The sequence below is a fragment of the Trichomycterus rosablanca genome, chromosome 7 (assembly GCF_030014385.1).
Source record: "Trichomycterus rosablanca isolate fTriRos1 chromosome 7, fTriRos1.hap1, whole genome shotgun sequence".
In the NCBI taxonomy this organism is placed as follows: domain Eukaryota; kingdom Metazoa; phylum Chordata; class Actinopteri; order Siluriformes; family Trichomycteridae; genus Trichomycterus; species Trichomycterus rosablanca.
Genome location: NC_085994.1, coordinates 36,299,412 through 36,314,082, shown reverse-complemented (window position 1 = coordinate 36,314,082; position 14,671 = coordinate 36,299,412). Strand labels below are relative to the sequence as shown.

Below are 14,671 nucleotides of genomic sequence, written 5' to 3'. Positions count from 1 at the left end.
TTTGAAATTAAAATGATTTGAGAATGGGTACTTGAGAAACGATCATTCTTTTCAGGTCGATTTTGTGGAGATAAGCTTCCTGAGCCGATCATTTCGACAGACAGTCGTTTGTGGATTGAGTTTCGTAGCAGCAGCAACTGGGTAGGCAAAGGCTTTTCAGCAGTGTATGAAGGTATGCTTTAATAAAAAAATACTACACCTTATATCGTCGCTGTCCGATGAAAAACACGTATCTCCAAAAACCTAACTTTTCAGGAAAAGGAAAAATCTTTTTCCCCTGGCAGTAATGCTGCAAGCAAACCACATATGGCACAATTTAGATACAATTCAGCACAGAAATAAAAATATATCTTAATCAGGTCATCAGTCCGTCGGTTTCATAATGTGTAAAATGGACTCACGTGTATTGTAGACAGCAAACATGGACATACGCAGATTTTTTTTGGTGAATTCCGAAGAGCATGTCCAACTTCCTGCACAGCCTGTTGTGTGTTCTTTTAAATACTGTCGGTATGAATGCGTGTTTTAGCACGAGCAGAGTCTAATATTATTATACTAGACTATACCTGGTCTAAATCAGCACATTTAATCTAGCAGCCTATGGAGATACTTGTTAAAGAGATTGCGATTTTTGTGATTTTTCATCTTTTCATTGGTCATTTTGATATTAGCTGCTATGGGCAGACAGAGATTTATACCCACAATCAACACATGTAAAAAAGTGAAAACCGCTAAAAGTGGAGATATGCGTTTTTCATTGGACAGCGACGATATACATTATGACCTCTGTAATTTAGATTTCCACAATAATCAGGGATAAAACAACTGCCTATTGTTATTGTTTATTATCAATTCAAGGTTTAAATCTGTCTCTTGAAGACTCTGGCACTCTGTCTGATAGGTAGGTTCAAACCTTGCCTCAGGTCAGTGCTCGTGGGCGGTTGGTCATGTTTTCCCTTTGTCCACTTGGGTTTCCCCCGCATACTTTGGTTTCTTTCCAGCTTTCACAAACATGCAGAAAGTGAACAGAACTGCTCTTAATTATTCCTCGGTGTGAGTAAGTAAGTGAATGTCTGTGTGCCATGGATTGGTAAACTGTCCAGAGTGTTTCCACCTCTGCCCAGTATTTCCGGGTTGGCTCCAGACCTGTCACAACTAATAAAATGCTTAATAAAAATAATAAAACAGTCAGAAATGTGCACTGCAAATGCCGTGTCTGGTTTGGTACAAAGCCATGTTACTATACAGTCAGTTAAAAGATGTTTTATCCTCAACTGTTCGACTCTGTGCTTGGATCAGATTCTTAATCACTAGTAATTTGCTTTGGATAAAAGCATTTGGCAGGTGAATAAAAGTCAATGAATGAATAAATGTATCAAATTTCAGCTATCTGTGGTGGTGAAGTGAAGAAGGATAATGGGCAGATCCAGTCTCCTAACTACCCAGATGACTACAGACCCAATAAAGTCTGTGTATGGAAGATCACTGTGGCTCAAGGATACCACGTTGGACTTACCTTCCAGTCCTTTGAGGTGAGTACTGCTATGTTCAAACTGTGTCATTCTCTCATTTAGTGTCATTTGGTATTAACAGCTTTTTTTTACGTTTTGGCATTTCTCACTTAAATATATATGAGAGTTTAGTCTGCAGTCAGTTATAATAATACAATTGCTGTCTTTTACATTACCAACATACCTGAGAAAAACGTTTTGTTCTTAATGATTTTATCTTGTTTCCACTATTAGACTGACTATAAAACCTTTAAAAGTATCAGCAACAGACTTTAGTGAAGCTTTAGGTGCTCATTTTGGAGCAATCCTCTTGCATAGTCACCTTTAATCCCATGTTGGTGTGATGTTTGCATGTAAACAGTAATGCTGGTGTTCCAGCACCTTTTAATTACTTACCTGTTTTGGTGTTTTTTGGAAAAATTACCTCTTAGCATAATGTAACAGTTTGGGTTTTTATTTCCAACCTTGGACAAGAGACCACTGTTCCATGAAATTATTCATTTGCTCAGAGAAATTTAGACTGTTAGAGCTTAAATAGTATAACCATATTGCCCCTGATTTTGAAACAGAAAATAGTTCATGTTGTTTACACACTTATGACCATATAGTGTAGTTTAATATGTAATACTTAGTTATTATTACTTTATGACACTATTATCATGTTGAACATATATTCTACAGCTTATAGAGTATTAAAGCGCATTTGCATTTATATTTTTTATACTTAAGTTGTTGATCGATTAGTAACTGTGGAAACACACTGGAAACACACTTAAAGCACAATTTATTGCTTTGCTTAGTCAGAAAAGACACAAGTCTATAAAACTAAATACAATCAAAATTGATCATTTTATTTCCATTTTTCTTTTCATCTCAGCTCTTTCTACTTATTCCACTTCTCAGATCCAGCCGACTCTCACGGGGTTTGCTTCAGATTTATGCTGCTTCCAAGCAGCTGGTGTAAATAAAGACAAAAGTTTTGCACATACCTCAGCTCGACTGCACAGGCTGTTCATATTTTTTGTTTTTGTTTCACATTTTATACTCCCAGGTGAATTTCATTTTTATTTTTTAACAGTATAAGAACAATAGGCAGGTAGTTACAAAATTCTGTTACTAAGACTACACTGGTATGGTGATCACTCAGTGGTTACAGCACCAAGCTATCGATTAGAAGGTTAAGGGTTTGTTCCAGCATGACTTTCCACCAGTGCTTAAAGTAAAGTATATAAAGACTCATCAGTTTCTGATTGCTGATTTGCTGTAAAGAAACCACAATGTTCTGACCTCAGCTCCATTAAACACCACTGTGCTGAACTGAAACTTCAGTAGCGAGCCCGGCCTTTTTTCCTTCAACATCCAACATCTTTACTTATGTTTTTTTTCACTGAATTAGTTTAACTTTCTACAGACGCATTCCAATTTTTGGAAAGCCATATCAAAAGAAAGCTTGGTTTGAATGCTCATTGTTTTGGAATGGAATGTCTAAAAAGCTTATGATCAGGTGTCTACACAATTTTGGCCATGTAGTACAGAGGACCAAGAAAGCAGAGTTATAAATGTATAAATCAAATGTATCAGTCTGTAATAATTGTCAGTATCTTAAGTGCTTTTTAATCTCATCTTCTCACATTCTTATATAACCCAGATTGAGAGACATGATAGCTGTGCATACGACTACCTGGAGGTCCGAGATGGAAACTCTGAGAACAGTCCATTACTTGGTCGTTTCTGTGGATATGACAAACCAGACGACATCAAGAGCAGCTCAAACCAGCTGTGGATGAAGTTTGTGTCTGACGGCTCAGTCAACAAAGCCGGCTTTGCTGCTAACTTCTTCAAAGGTGGGGATCAAAAAACGTTTCCGAAAGCTAAACATAATAACAGCATTTGTTATGACTGGTGTGGTTTTGTTTTTTAAACAGGCACACTTCTATTATTATGCAAAAGTACTGCATGAAAAGAGTTTAAATAAAAACACATTTACTATGAAAGTGATGAAATGTAAACAGTTTTTCTTTGGTAGTCCATATTCAGTTTGTTTGTGTGTTGTGTGATTTTACTTCATGGTTGCCAGTGTGGTGCATTTAGTGTCTAACTTACTGGGTGTTTACATTTACATACATTAATCTGATCATGATCAAATTTCTGCAATTGACTGGCTATTCAAGTGGTCAAGTGGTGTAAACCACATGGCATATTATAAAAAATTAGATTAGAGTCTGACCATTCTCTGATTTTTAAGAAATTAATGACATCAACTGTATTTCAGACCAGTAATCAGGTGATTAAATGAATGTAACTGTAATGTAATTGTCTAAGCTTTGGAATAGTTTAGAGAATTTTTTTTCAAACTTTGATTAGAGCTTTCTAAATATATTGTTTCTGTACAGAACTACATATACAGGGATCTCATTGATCAACCAGTTGAAGCTCTACCTATAGCTGTTCTACTGTCTTTTTTTCCTCCCAATTTAGTTGTATCCATTCACCTTATTGCATTACGCTTCCTCTCTACTGATGTTGATCTCTACCCTGGTTGAGGAGAGCCTGTGACTAACACACACCCCCTCCGACACATGTGCAGTAGCCGACTGCAGCTTTTCACCTGCACAAGGCGAGTTCATATGTGGATCAGCTTTGTGTACGGAGAGACACACCCTGATCCTCATTATCCCTCGACTCTGTGCAGGCACCATCAATCAGCCAGCAAAGCTCGTAATTGCATCAGTAATGAGGATTCCCCTTCGGCACCCCCCTTGAACAACAGCCAATCATTGTTCATGTAGGAGCCCAGCCTGCCAAATGGCAGAGCTGAGTTTCGAATCAACGAGTTCGAAAAGTCAGCTCTGGTCCACTAGCGTGTTTTACCTTACGTCTTAATTAACCAATCACTGCAAAGAGATTTATAGCTATTGCTTAAGAAAGAAACTTTTTAAACTACCTCACATTCAACATGCCTATTCATTTACTTTACATTTACATTACATTTACTGCACTTACAGTGACTTACAATTGTGACCGAATTTAGTTTGAGCAATTAAGGATTAAGGCCTTGCTCTGGGGCTCAAAAGTGGCAACTTGGTGGTGGTGTGGCTTTAACCAGCAACCTTCACTGAGCTACTAATGCAGTATTCGACTGCCTGAAAGCTACGAGAACAGTTTGGATTACAGCGTAAGGCAGCAAAAAATCTAGGCTTGAATAAAACATTTCACAGTGCCTTTCATCATATGCATCATTTGTAATTCTGCATCTCCCTTTTGTACTGTAAGTGCTACATTTGCTTTGCTTTTTCCAGTATATAATTTTGTTTAACTCTGTGCTTTACTGTGTGGTTTATTGCAGAAATGGACGAATGTTCAAGGCCAGACAACGGTCGCTGCGAGCAGCGCTGTGTAAATACGCTGGGCAGCTATAAGTGTGCGTGCGATCCAGGCTTTGAGCTGGCGGCGGATAAGCGAAGCTGTGAGGGTGAGTGCACCATGACTACCAACTTCGATATGGCTGACTCATCCCATATGTTCATACTGAATTGTTCAGTGCTAAAGAAAACTTTTTATTTTTTGTAGCTGAGAAAGACAAAAATACTGTGAAAAACTTGCATTAATGCCTCTCAGGTGGCGCAGCGGTAAAAACACACGCTGCAACCAGAGCTGGATCTCGAATACATCGTATCGAATCCAGCTCTGTCTTTGCCGGCTGAAGGCTGAGTGGCTACATGAACAATGATTGGCAGGTTCTTCAGATAGGGGGCGGGACTAAAAGACGGATGGGGACTTTCTCTCAGACTAGTGCGATTACGACCTGTGCGATTACACAGCGCCGTACCACACTGCACTCTTCAAGTGTAGGTGATAAGATGTTCGATTGCTGTGCACGTCTCGGAGGGGGCGTGGAGCAGCCTCGTCCTCCCCAATCGGGAGCAGGGACCAGCATTAGTGAGAGGATGATTGACGGGTAGAAATTGGATACGCATAAATCGAACATTTTAATTCATTTAAATATTAATACTTTGATACTACTGTAGCAAAGGAAATTAATATAGCCTTTTTCTAACACTAACACTTTCTTTACAATTATATTATATTATTATTATACAATATTTCAACTAAGTGTATTTTTTACCCAGAGCTATTTAAATAGACCAGATTTTAATACTCATTTTAATTGAGAATAATGTAATACAGTGGTACCTTGTAACTCAATGTCCCCTAAACTCAAAATCTTTGAAACTCAACACCCTTCGTCGGGAAATTTGTACCCTTAAACTCAACGTTTCCCTTAAACTCAACGTGTGCGACTTCTGCTTCTTGTGTTATAGCTCAGGGTGCTTAGAAATCGTAAGAATCAGCTTTTCCGAGTCTAAAATGCTTATCATAAAATAATGTAACTCGGTGTATTAAAAGAACGACATAGAAACACCTAAACCTCTTTTAATTATTAATTATTATTCAAGGTACCACTGTATTATTGTACAAACAGAATGATGCCTAAATAATTTAATATACAATTTGATATTCAGACATGAAAAACAATTATCTAGAGGCCTTAATATTTAGATTCATAACAAATGAGTTTTGAATAAGTTAAATCTTAAAGTGTGTCACTAATGCAAAGTTCTTATTCTCCTAAATGAATTCAAATGAATCGTTCAAATAACTCTCCAGCAGGTATGTTATTACAGACAAGTAATTTCCTTTTTATTATTATTTTTTAATCTGGTCCCTGTTAAAAAACGTATGACACTCCTGTATTCTTATTTTTAAATAAGTGATTTTAAAATACCACTATATTTTATTAATATTTTATTAAAATTTTGTTCTATGTGTGGCCACACAGTGCCCCCAGTAGCCTCTCAGTCTTACTGCACCCTCTCCAAACATTTATTATCAGAGATTATAGTAATATCAGGTTACAGATTTGACATCTTTGCGCATAACATGTCCACATTGTCAGGGTTTAATAATGTATTAATTCAATTTAGGGTTGGTTTGATGGTTTGACTATTGTTGGCTTTGTAGAACAGAAAATTAACCACATTTTGCAAAGCCTGGAAGGTGTTCGTCAGGAATAATGTATTTTAAATGCCCTTGAACTTGCTATACAGCTAAAGTTTACATATGGATGTAGGGGGCGTGTATATCATGGTAGTTTTTGGAATCTCATTGGTGTTTTTAGTGTTTTCCTGGGAAAAAAAAAAATTCTGTAAGGAGCAAAATATACATGCACTAACTTAGAAAGTAGAAAGGTTTTTATCTTTGTGTCATGACCTCTCATTTGACTACAGTCATGGACTGCCCTGTGCCCATATAAAAATGGCTAAATTAAGTGCACCTATTAGTCTAAGTCACAAGCATTAAAACGATAAATTTGGAAAGTCTGTAATGTCACTGGGCGGCATGGTGGCTTGGTGGGTAGCACTGACGCCTCACAGCAAGAAGGTCCTGGGGTTTGATCTCCAGGTGGGTCCTTTCTTTGTGGAGTTTGCATGTTCTCCCGTTTCTGCGTAGGTTTTCTCCGGGAACCCCGGTTTCCTCCCACAGTCCAAAAAACATGCAGTCAGGTTAATTGGAGACACTGAATTTCCCTATAGGTGAATGGGTGTGTGTGTGTGTGTGTCTGCTCTGTGATGGACTGGCGCCCCTGTCCAGGGTGTTACTGTGTGCCTTGCACCCATTGAAACGCTGGGATAGGCTCCAGCACCCTCCCGCAACCCTAAGTGGATAAGCGGTTAAGAAAGTGAGTGAGTGTTATGTCACTTGTCAATCGTTAGTAAGGATAACGTATATACTGCTGGGTATATATTTTAGATTTTATTTTTATTTTCAGACAACACACAACAAATATGAATTTTGTGCAAGTTGTACCTGTTTTTTTCTTTTTGGGGGAAGTTGTGCCCAACAGTGCCCAAATGTTGAAATATACTTGACTTTATATATAAACAGAAGCAGGGAGGAGGAGTAAGAAAACAATTGAGCTTAGGAATAGATTTTAGGAACACAGGTCCCCAGATCTTATGTTATTGAACAGCACCAGTTAAGAAACACTGCTGTAAACAAAGAAAAAACATTCATTTTATTACCTTTGTGCTGTCAGAATCAAAGCTCGCACCAAATAACAAGCTAAACGCTTCACTGTTCTGCAGTTTCTAGCAACACTTGAGTGAAAATCTGCCACTATTTTTACAATTCTGTCATATCGTTTAGACTTCAGTGTGGCGTAACCGCCGCCTCAGAGCTTCCCTCCGTTCCCCTCAAACAGCAGGTTCTGTAAAACAGACGGAGGCTGTCTAGTCAGGCTGAGCTAAATCTAGATGTGACTTACCCTCCGAGGTATACGCCGTCTGATGGCATCTCTGAGAGGCATGGTGGTAACCATGGAGACGCCTCTCATCCCCGGCGGGATGTTAGGCGTTAATTGAATTGGATCAGGCAGAAAGTAAACACCTCTTTTTTGTTTTTTTCTGTGTTCGGTGTGATCAGCTGCCTGAGGGTGGATTGCTGTTTAGTCTTTGATTTAATCAGCACTTCATTTAGGGCTAATGTCTGATAGCAGGAATCCCTATTAAAAGATCATTAATGAGCTTTGGCTTCTTCCACCAGCTTTTGTACGAGTTTTCTCGTTTGTTTCACCACCGTGTGCTTGTTATTGTCACTTGCTGGGTGCTGCTGCTATCGTTCACAGACATTCTGTGCTGGAGGATTTATTTTAATTCAGTTTCTAGATATTGCTGGTTGTACTGTTATGCAAATCCAAGTTTTTATTTGTCTTCTTCACAGCTGCATCCTTCTCCTCCAGAACAATCGTTTATAACCTGTCTTTTATCCAGACTGCAATTCAAATAAACAAAATAGCAGAAATGTATTTTTTAATGCCACATACTTTTGTATAAGACATTTTTGATACATTTACATTTTTGGCATTTAGCAGATGCCTTTTAGCAGGTGCTCCTCTGCCCTCCCTCCAGGACTTGTATTCTTCAAGAACCAAGAAATGGGCAGAGAAAAGTATACAGCTGGGGCAGATGTAGCCTAGTGGTTAAGGTACTAGACTAGTAATCAGAAGGTTGCCGGTTCCACTGTTGGGCCCTTGAGCAAGGCCCTTAACCCTCAATTGCTTAGATTGTATACTGTAAGTTGCTCTGGATAAAAGTGTCTGCTAAATGCCGAATATGTAAATGTAATGTAAATATACAGTCTTGAGCAATTAAGGGTTAAGGACCTTGCTCAAGGGCCCAACAGCAGCAACCTTGCAGTGGTGAGGCTTAAATCAGCGACCTTCTGATTACTAGTCCAGTACCTTAACCACTAGACTAAGGCTTGCCCATTTTGTTATTTTGTTTATTTGAATTTCTCATGGGTTTTTACCATCTACAGTACTTTAGTCTTACTCACATCTTCTCAAAACATGCAGAAGGTGGATTGGCTACTCTAAATTGCCTCTTGGTGTGAGCAATTAAATAAATTTGTGTATGACGCCCTGTCCAAGGTGTATTTCTACCTTGTGCCCAGTGTTTTCGGGTGGTACTGGATCCACCATATCCTGATCCTGAATCTCTTGGTAAAAATAAAGAAATAAAACATGTATTGATGTTAAAAAAATGAAAGTGCGTTCGCAGTATGAGGTCTGTTGAAGTATCATCTCTTGTTTGTTTTTCTAGCTGCGTGCGGCGGCTTTATTACCAAGCTGAACGGTTCAATCACCAGTCCCGGCTGGCCACGCGAGTACCCGCCCAACAAGAACTGTGTCTGGCAGCTGGTGGCACCCACGCAGTACCGCATCACGCTGCTGTTTGATGTCTTTGAGACCGAGGGCAACGATGTAAGTATCAAATTCATTTATTTGAAATGTTCTCCTTGATTCTCTGTCCATGTGCATACAGTTAAGTCTAAAGTTGAGATTCACTGGTGAGAGCCATGGTAGTTTTGGGATTTCAGAAATGTTTACCTCTTTATCTCCAGATCTAGTCTTTTCTAATTCCTAATTGTGAATTTGCCTCTGCTTACACAACCATCAATCCATCAAGAAAATGAATTATCACACACTCCCTCCAACAAGTGATCAGTCTCCGGCCACTTTTTATCACCTGCCAGTGCTGGGTTTCCATACAGTGCCGCGTTGCATATCGCAGCCGAAAGACTCCCTGTCCAACCCTCCCTCCTTCAAACATGACAAACTGTGTTTGTGTGGCTGGTTGATGGTTTATCTATCATTAATGTAATAAACATTATAGCAATGAATATTTGGTGGTTCTTCTTCTTCTTTATTGATATATAGTATGTTATCTGACCCTGTGTGTTTTGTCCAACTGTAGGTGTGTAAGTATGACTTTGTGGAGGTCCGGAGTGGACTGTCAGCAGACTCCAAGCTTCATGGGAAATTCTGTGGCGCTGAGAAACCAGAGACCATCACGTCCCAGTACAACAACATGCGCATCGAGTTTAAATCAGACAACACCGTCTCCAAAAAGGGCTTCAAAGCTCAGTTCTTCTCAGGTACATTAGAGTACAACTAATGAAATTAAAATAATATTTTAATAATGTTTGTAGTAAATTAAAGGAGCTAAAAACTGTTGGATGCATTTTCTAAAAGAAGTCCCTAATTGTATGTATATGTATGTATATATGTGTGTGTTTGTGGTTCCTGATGTATTGATCTGTTTCTTACAGATAAGGACGAGTGTTCGAAAGAGAATGGTGGGTGCCAGCATGAGTGTGTCAATACATTTGGTAGCTACAGCTGCCAGTGCAGAAGTGGCTTTGTACTACACGAGAATAAACACGACTGCAAAGAAGGTGAGAACATCCACAATGTATAGCATAATATTTCTATTCAATTCTACAAAGGATGTAATTCACAAATAATATGGGGTTGTGTAAAATAACTAGTGTATCATCTGGCATGGTGACATTATAGACACGGCCCAGGAGCTCTAACTCCAGTCCATCGCAGGGCACACACACCCATTCACCTATAGAGCAATTCAGTGTCTCCAATTAACCTGACTGCATGTTTTTGAACTGTGGGAGGAAACCGGAGCCCCGGAGGAGACACATGCAGACACGGGGAGAACATGCAAACTCCATACAGAAAGGACCCGGACCGCCGTACCTGGGAATCAAACCCAGGATCTTCTTTCTGTGAGGCAACAGTGCTACCCACCGTACCACCCGTACATATACACTACATGATTAAAACTATAAGGGAACCTCTACCAGTTAGGTCCCAAAAAGAAACACCATGGACAGGGTGCCAGTCCATAACAGGGCAGACACACAAACACATTCACACCTTAACACATACTCACACATTTAAGGGCAATTTTAGTATCTCCAGTTTGCCTGACTGCATATCTTTGGACTGTGGGAGGAAACCAGAGCTCCAGGAGGAAACCCACACTGACTCCATCTGGGAATCGAACCCAGGACCTTGCTGTGAGGTGACAGCGCTACCCACCGAGCCACCAGGCCGCTCTGTATAAAATCTATTATTTTCTTCTAATTTTGTGGAAACAAAAAGACTTGGTTTGCTGTGGAGAAACTCCACTGGACTGCACACGTATTAAGCCACTTACTAAACATGAACGCCTGAATACATTTCCATCTTGCTTGCTACCTAACGTAGCATCCATTCGTGCGCTGACTAACCGCTTCAGCACATTCAGGGTTATTTAAAACCCTCCCCATTGATTTCAGCTCACTGACACTAAATGCCAGGAGGATATTTATAGGATCCTGCCCTATTGTGGGGAGACAGCGGAGAAAAAGAGAAAAAAAGAATCAGAAGGCAGATGGTTAGTTCAACCTGCCAAGAACAGCACTGGATTCAGAGCAGTAAGAGAACAGAAATAAAATCAGCGCTGAAACACATGCAGTAACGCCGACTGTTGGATGCTGTGTTCACTCTGCACATTGTGTTCTTTCTGTGTGTGTGTGTGTGTGTGTGTGTGTGTGTGTGTGTGTTTGTTGTACAGCCGGCTGTGATCACACAGTGAACAGTGTGAGTGGAACCATCACCAGCCCTAACTGGCCTGATAAATACCCCAGTAAAAAAGCATGTACATGGGCTCTGAGCACCACGCCAGGACATCGCATCAAAATTGTACGTTATCATACTTGTACCTACGAATGTTGTGTGTTACTTTAATTACTTAATTATTGGTTTTTCCATTGTGCATTTATTTTTTCTGTATTAATATTTGTATTCTCATAATGTTTTCTTCAGTTTCTTAATTTTTCTGTACTGTTATTTGTTTATTTATCCTTATTTTATCCTCATCCTCATTTTTCTTTATCATCCTTTATTCTTTTTTTCTTAATGTTTAAATCAATTAAAAAATAATTAATACTGAATTTTAAATAATTTCTATAGTCTTTCTTTTTCTTTTGTAACTCTTTTCTTGATTGTTTTTCTTTTATTTATTTATTTATTGCGTTATTTTTTTCTTTTTCATTCTTTTCTGTACTTATTTATTTTTATTTTACTTAAATTTTTACTGGAATTTTTATATATATATTTTTTTCTCTTTCTTTTCTTTTGTTCTTTTATTAATCTTTCTTTCTAGTCACTGCAGAGCTCAGTGACCTTTAACATGACATTGTTATAGGATTGCTTCTTTCCAGCAAGTCAGTTTATTATATTCCTGCCTTGAAAAAAACTGCCTCAGCCATGATTATGACCTGACATCAGGCAACGTACAATGTTAATGTATGCATTATTATCTGTGTACAGGCCTTCAACGAAATTGACATGGAGCCTCATTTAGAATGTGCTTACGATCACATTGAGGTCTATGATGGACGTGATGGGAAGGCACCCAGCCTGGGACGCTACTGTGGCACCAAAAAACCTCCTCCGGTCACGTCCACTGGAAACAAGATGTTCATTCGCTTCTTCTCTGACAACTCGGTGCAGAAGAAAGGATTTGAGGCTTCGCATACTGCAGGTGTGTGTATAGTGACACCAGAAAACACACACACACACACACACACACACAGAGCACTTAGGCACAACTGACCTGAATGTGCATTCATGAATTATTTTATATGTTACACCTACCACATAGATGAACTTTCTGGTTTAAATGTTTTCTCTTTATTTGTTCTTTTCTTTTAATCTGTCTTTTTAGTCACTGCAGAGCAGTTTATTATATTTATTATATTTCTGGCTTGAAAAAAACTGTTTCTGTAAACCGTAATGAAAGTTAATAATAAATAAAGTACATACATTTATATTTACTGACCACAAGGTTCCAAACTGACTTTGAGGGTATCATTACCACAATGCACAATTTTCCTCTGGTCTTTTAGTAGTGGACACTTTTTGATCACAGGACACTTTTGGCTGTATATTTTTGGCTTTAGTCTCATTGCATGCTGAGAATGGTCCACCACCCAAACATCATCTGGTCATCGGGGGTCCTATGAAGGTTTCTTTTGATTGATAAATACATATATATAGACCCAGCATTGTCATATTTGCCGTAATTCATATCTCCAGAGTGTGGAGGTCAACTGAAAGCAGAGGTGAAGACCAAAGACCTCTTCTCACACGCCCAGTTTGGAGACAACAACTACCCGGGAGCATCAGACTGCCAGTGGGTGATCTCAGCTGAGAAAGGCTACGGTGTGGAGCTCATCTTCCAAACGTTTGAGATTGAAGAAGAAGCCGACTGTGGTTATGACTATATGGAGCTGTTTGATGGAGCCGACACCAAGGGCCTGAGACTCGGGCGCTACTGTGGATCTGGGGTAAGTTAAACTGTGTTTACAAAGCTAGCTATTTTGATTAGCGTTCCTGGACTTTATTTCAAACGTACCGTGTATTTTTTATTCTTAGCCTCCTGAGGAGATCTACTCGGCCGGCGACTCCATAGTCATCAAGTTCCACTCAGACGACACCATTAATAAGAAGGGCTTCCACGTGCGCTACACCAGCACCAAGTTCCAGGACACGCTGCACTCACGCAAGAAGTGACCCCTAGTGGCCGGGAGGGGCCGCGCAGGGCCCAGGGGGAGGAGTCGAGGCGCCAAGCGGAGGGCGCTGCCCGTTGCTCGGAGCCCCCCGGCCGCCAACGCCAGCCGCAAGAAAGACGCCAACCGCACCTCAGTAGCTCGCAGGGGCTCTGGCACCCCCTACTGACTGTGAGGAGTAAAGCCATTCTGCAGTAGACCTTGTTTTTACCTTTTTATGATTATTATGGTTATGATCTGGGGGTGGGGGGGGGGGGGGGGTGGGGGGCTGTGGGAAGTAGGAACAGGGGACTGAACTTGATTATTCTGGGGCCTTACACGACGGGGTGCGGGTAGAGATGTGTAGATGATCGGTATATGATCATGCTCGGATTCTATTTTTTTTAATGAGCCGAAAAGATAATAGCACGCACACACACACACACACACACACACACACAACAACAACAACAAACTCAAAACGAGGGCCGGCAGGAGCGGATGATGGAGTGGTCGGCTCTCACCAGACCGTCACACCACAGATGGAAAAAGAATGGCTCGATCAGTGGATGGAAGGATAAAAGGGTGGATCGATGTGTTTTCCCAGTGCATTGTGGGAAACCTGTTCTCTCTACACTCTCCGTTTTTCAATCACAATCACACAGTTGTGCCCAGCTGGTACCATTGACACTGTATATCAGAGAGATGCATGTAAAAAAAAAAAAAAAAGAAACCAACAAACAAGCAGGCCATTTTAAAGTGACTGAACAAGCATTTGTACGATTTTTTTCCTGGTTAGCCAGCCAGGAAGCTTCCTTCCATATTACCCTAATCCAGGAATTTAAAAAAAAAAGATGCAGTTATCGTATTAAAAGACTAATAAATGAAATGGCCAGTGTCTGTCTGATGTTAATTGCTTTTTTAATTAAAAAATAATCATCTAAAAAATGTAATGAACCACTTATCAGTGAGCTGCAGGTAATGTCCAAGCTTACATACACTTGTAAGGAGCATGTATGATTTTTATAGGTTCATTTCATAGGTTAATTGTGTGGGGTTTTTTATTTAAAAAAAATTACTGGGTTAAAATATAAAGAACACACCTATGATTTGATTGTATGAGGGCTCTTCAAAAAGTTTCAACCCTTTTTATCTGTATCTATTAAGAATTTCAAAACAAATTACATCACATTTCTACACAGTCACCT

General features: G+C 39.6%; 1 protein-coding gene across 1 annotated transcript in view; it reads left to right on the top strand.

Moving 5' to 3' along the window:
- bmp1a (bone morphogenetic protein 1a) overlaps nt 1-14,352 on the top strand; it is a 67,975-nt gene extending 53,623 nt beyond the window's left edge. The window contains exons 10-20 of the mRNA XM_062999324.1: nt 56-172; nt 1,387-1,532; nt 3,160-3,355; nt 4,858-4,983; nt 9,173-9,333; nt 9,827-10,007; nt 10,182-10,307; nt 11,486-11,613; nt 12,244-12,457; nt 13,012-13,262; nt 13,351-14,352. Of these exons, the coding sequence (XP_062855394.1) occupies nt 56-172; nt 1,387-1,532; nt 3,160-3,355; nt 4,858-4,983; nt 9,173-9,333; nt 9,827-10,007; nt 10,182-10,307; nt 11,486-11,613; nt 12,244-12,457; nt 13,012-13,262; nt 13,351-13,488 (1,784 nt within the window). The 3' untranslated portion in view covers nt 13,489-14,352. The remainder of the gene's footprint in view (nt 1-55; nt 173-1,386; nt 1,533-3,159; nt 3,356-4,857; nt 4,984-9,172; nt 9,334-9,826; nt 10,008-10,181; nt 10,308-11,485; nt 11,614-12,243; nt 12,458-13,011; nt 13,263-13,350) is intronic.
- Nucleotides 14,353-14,671: the final 319 nt, after the last annotated feature.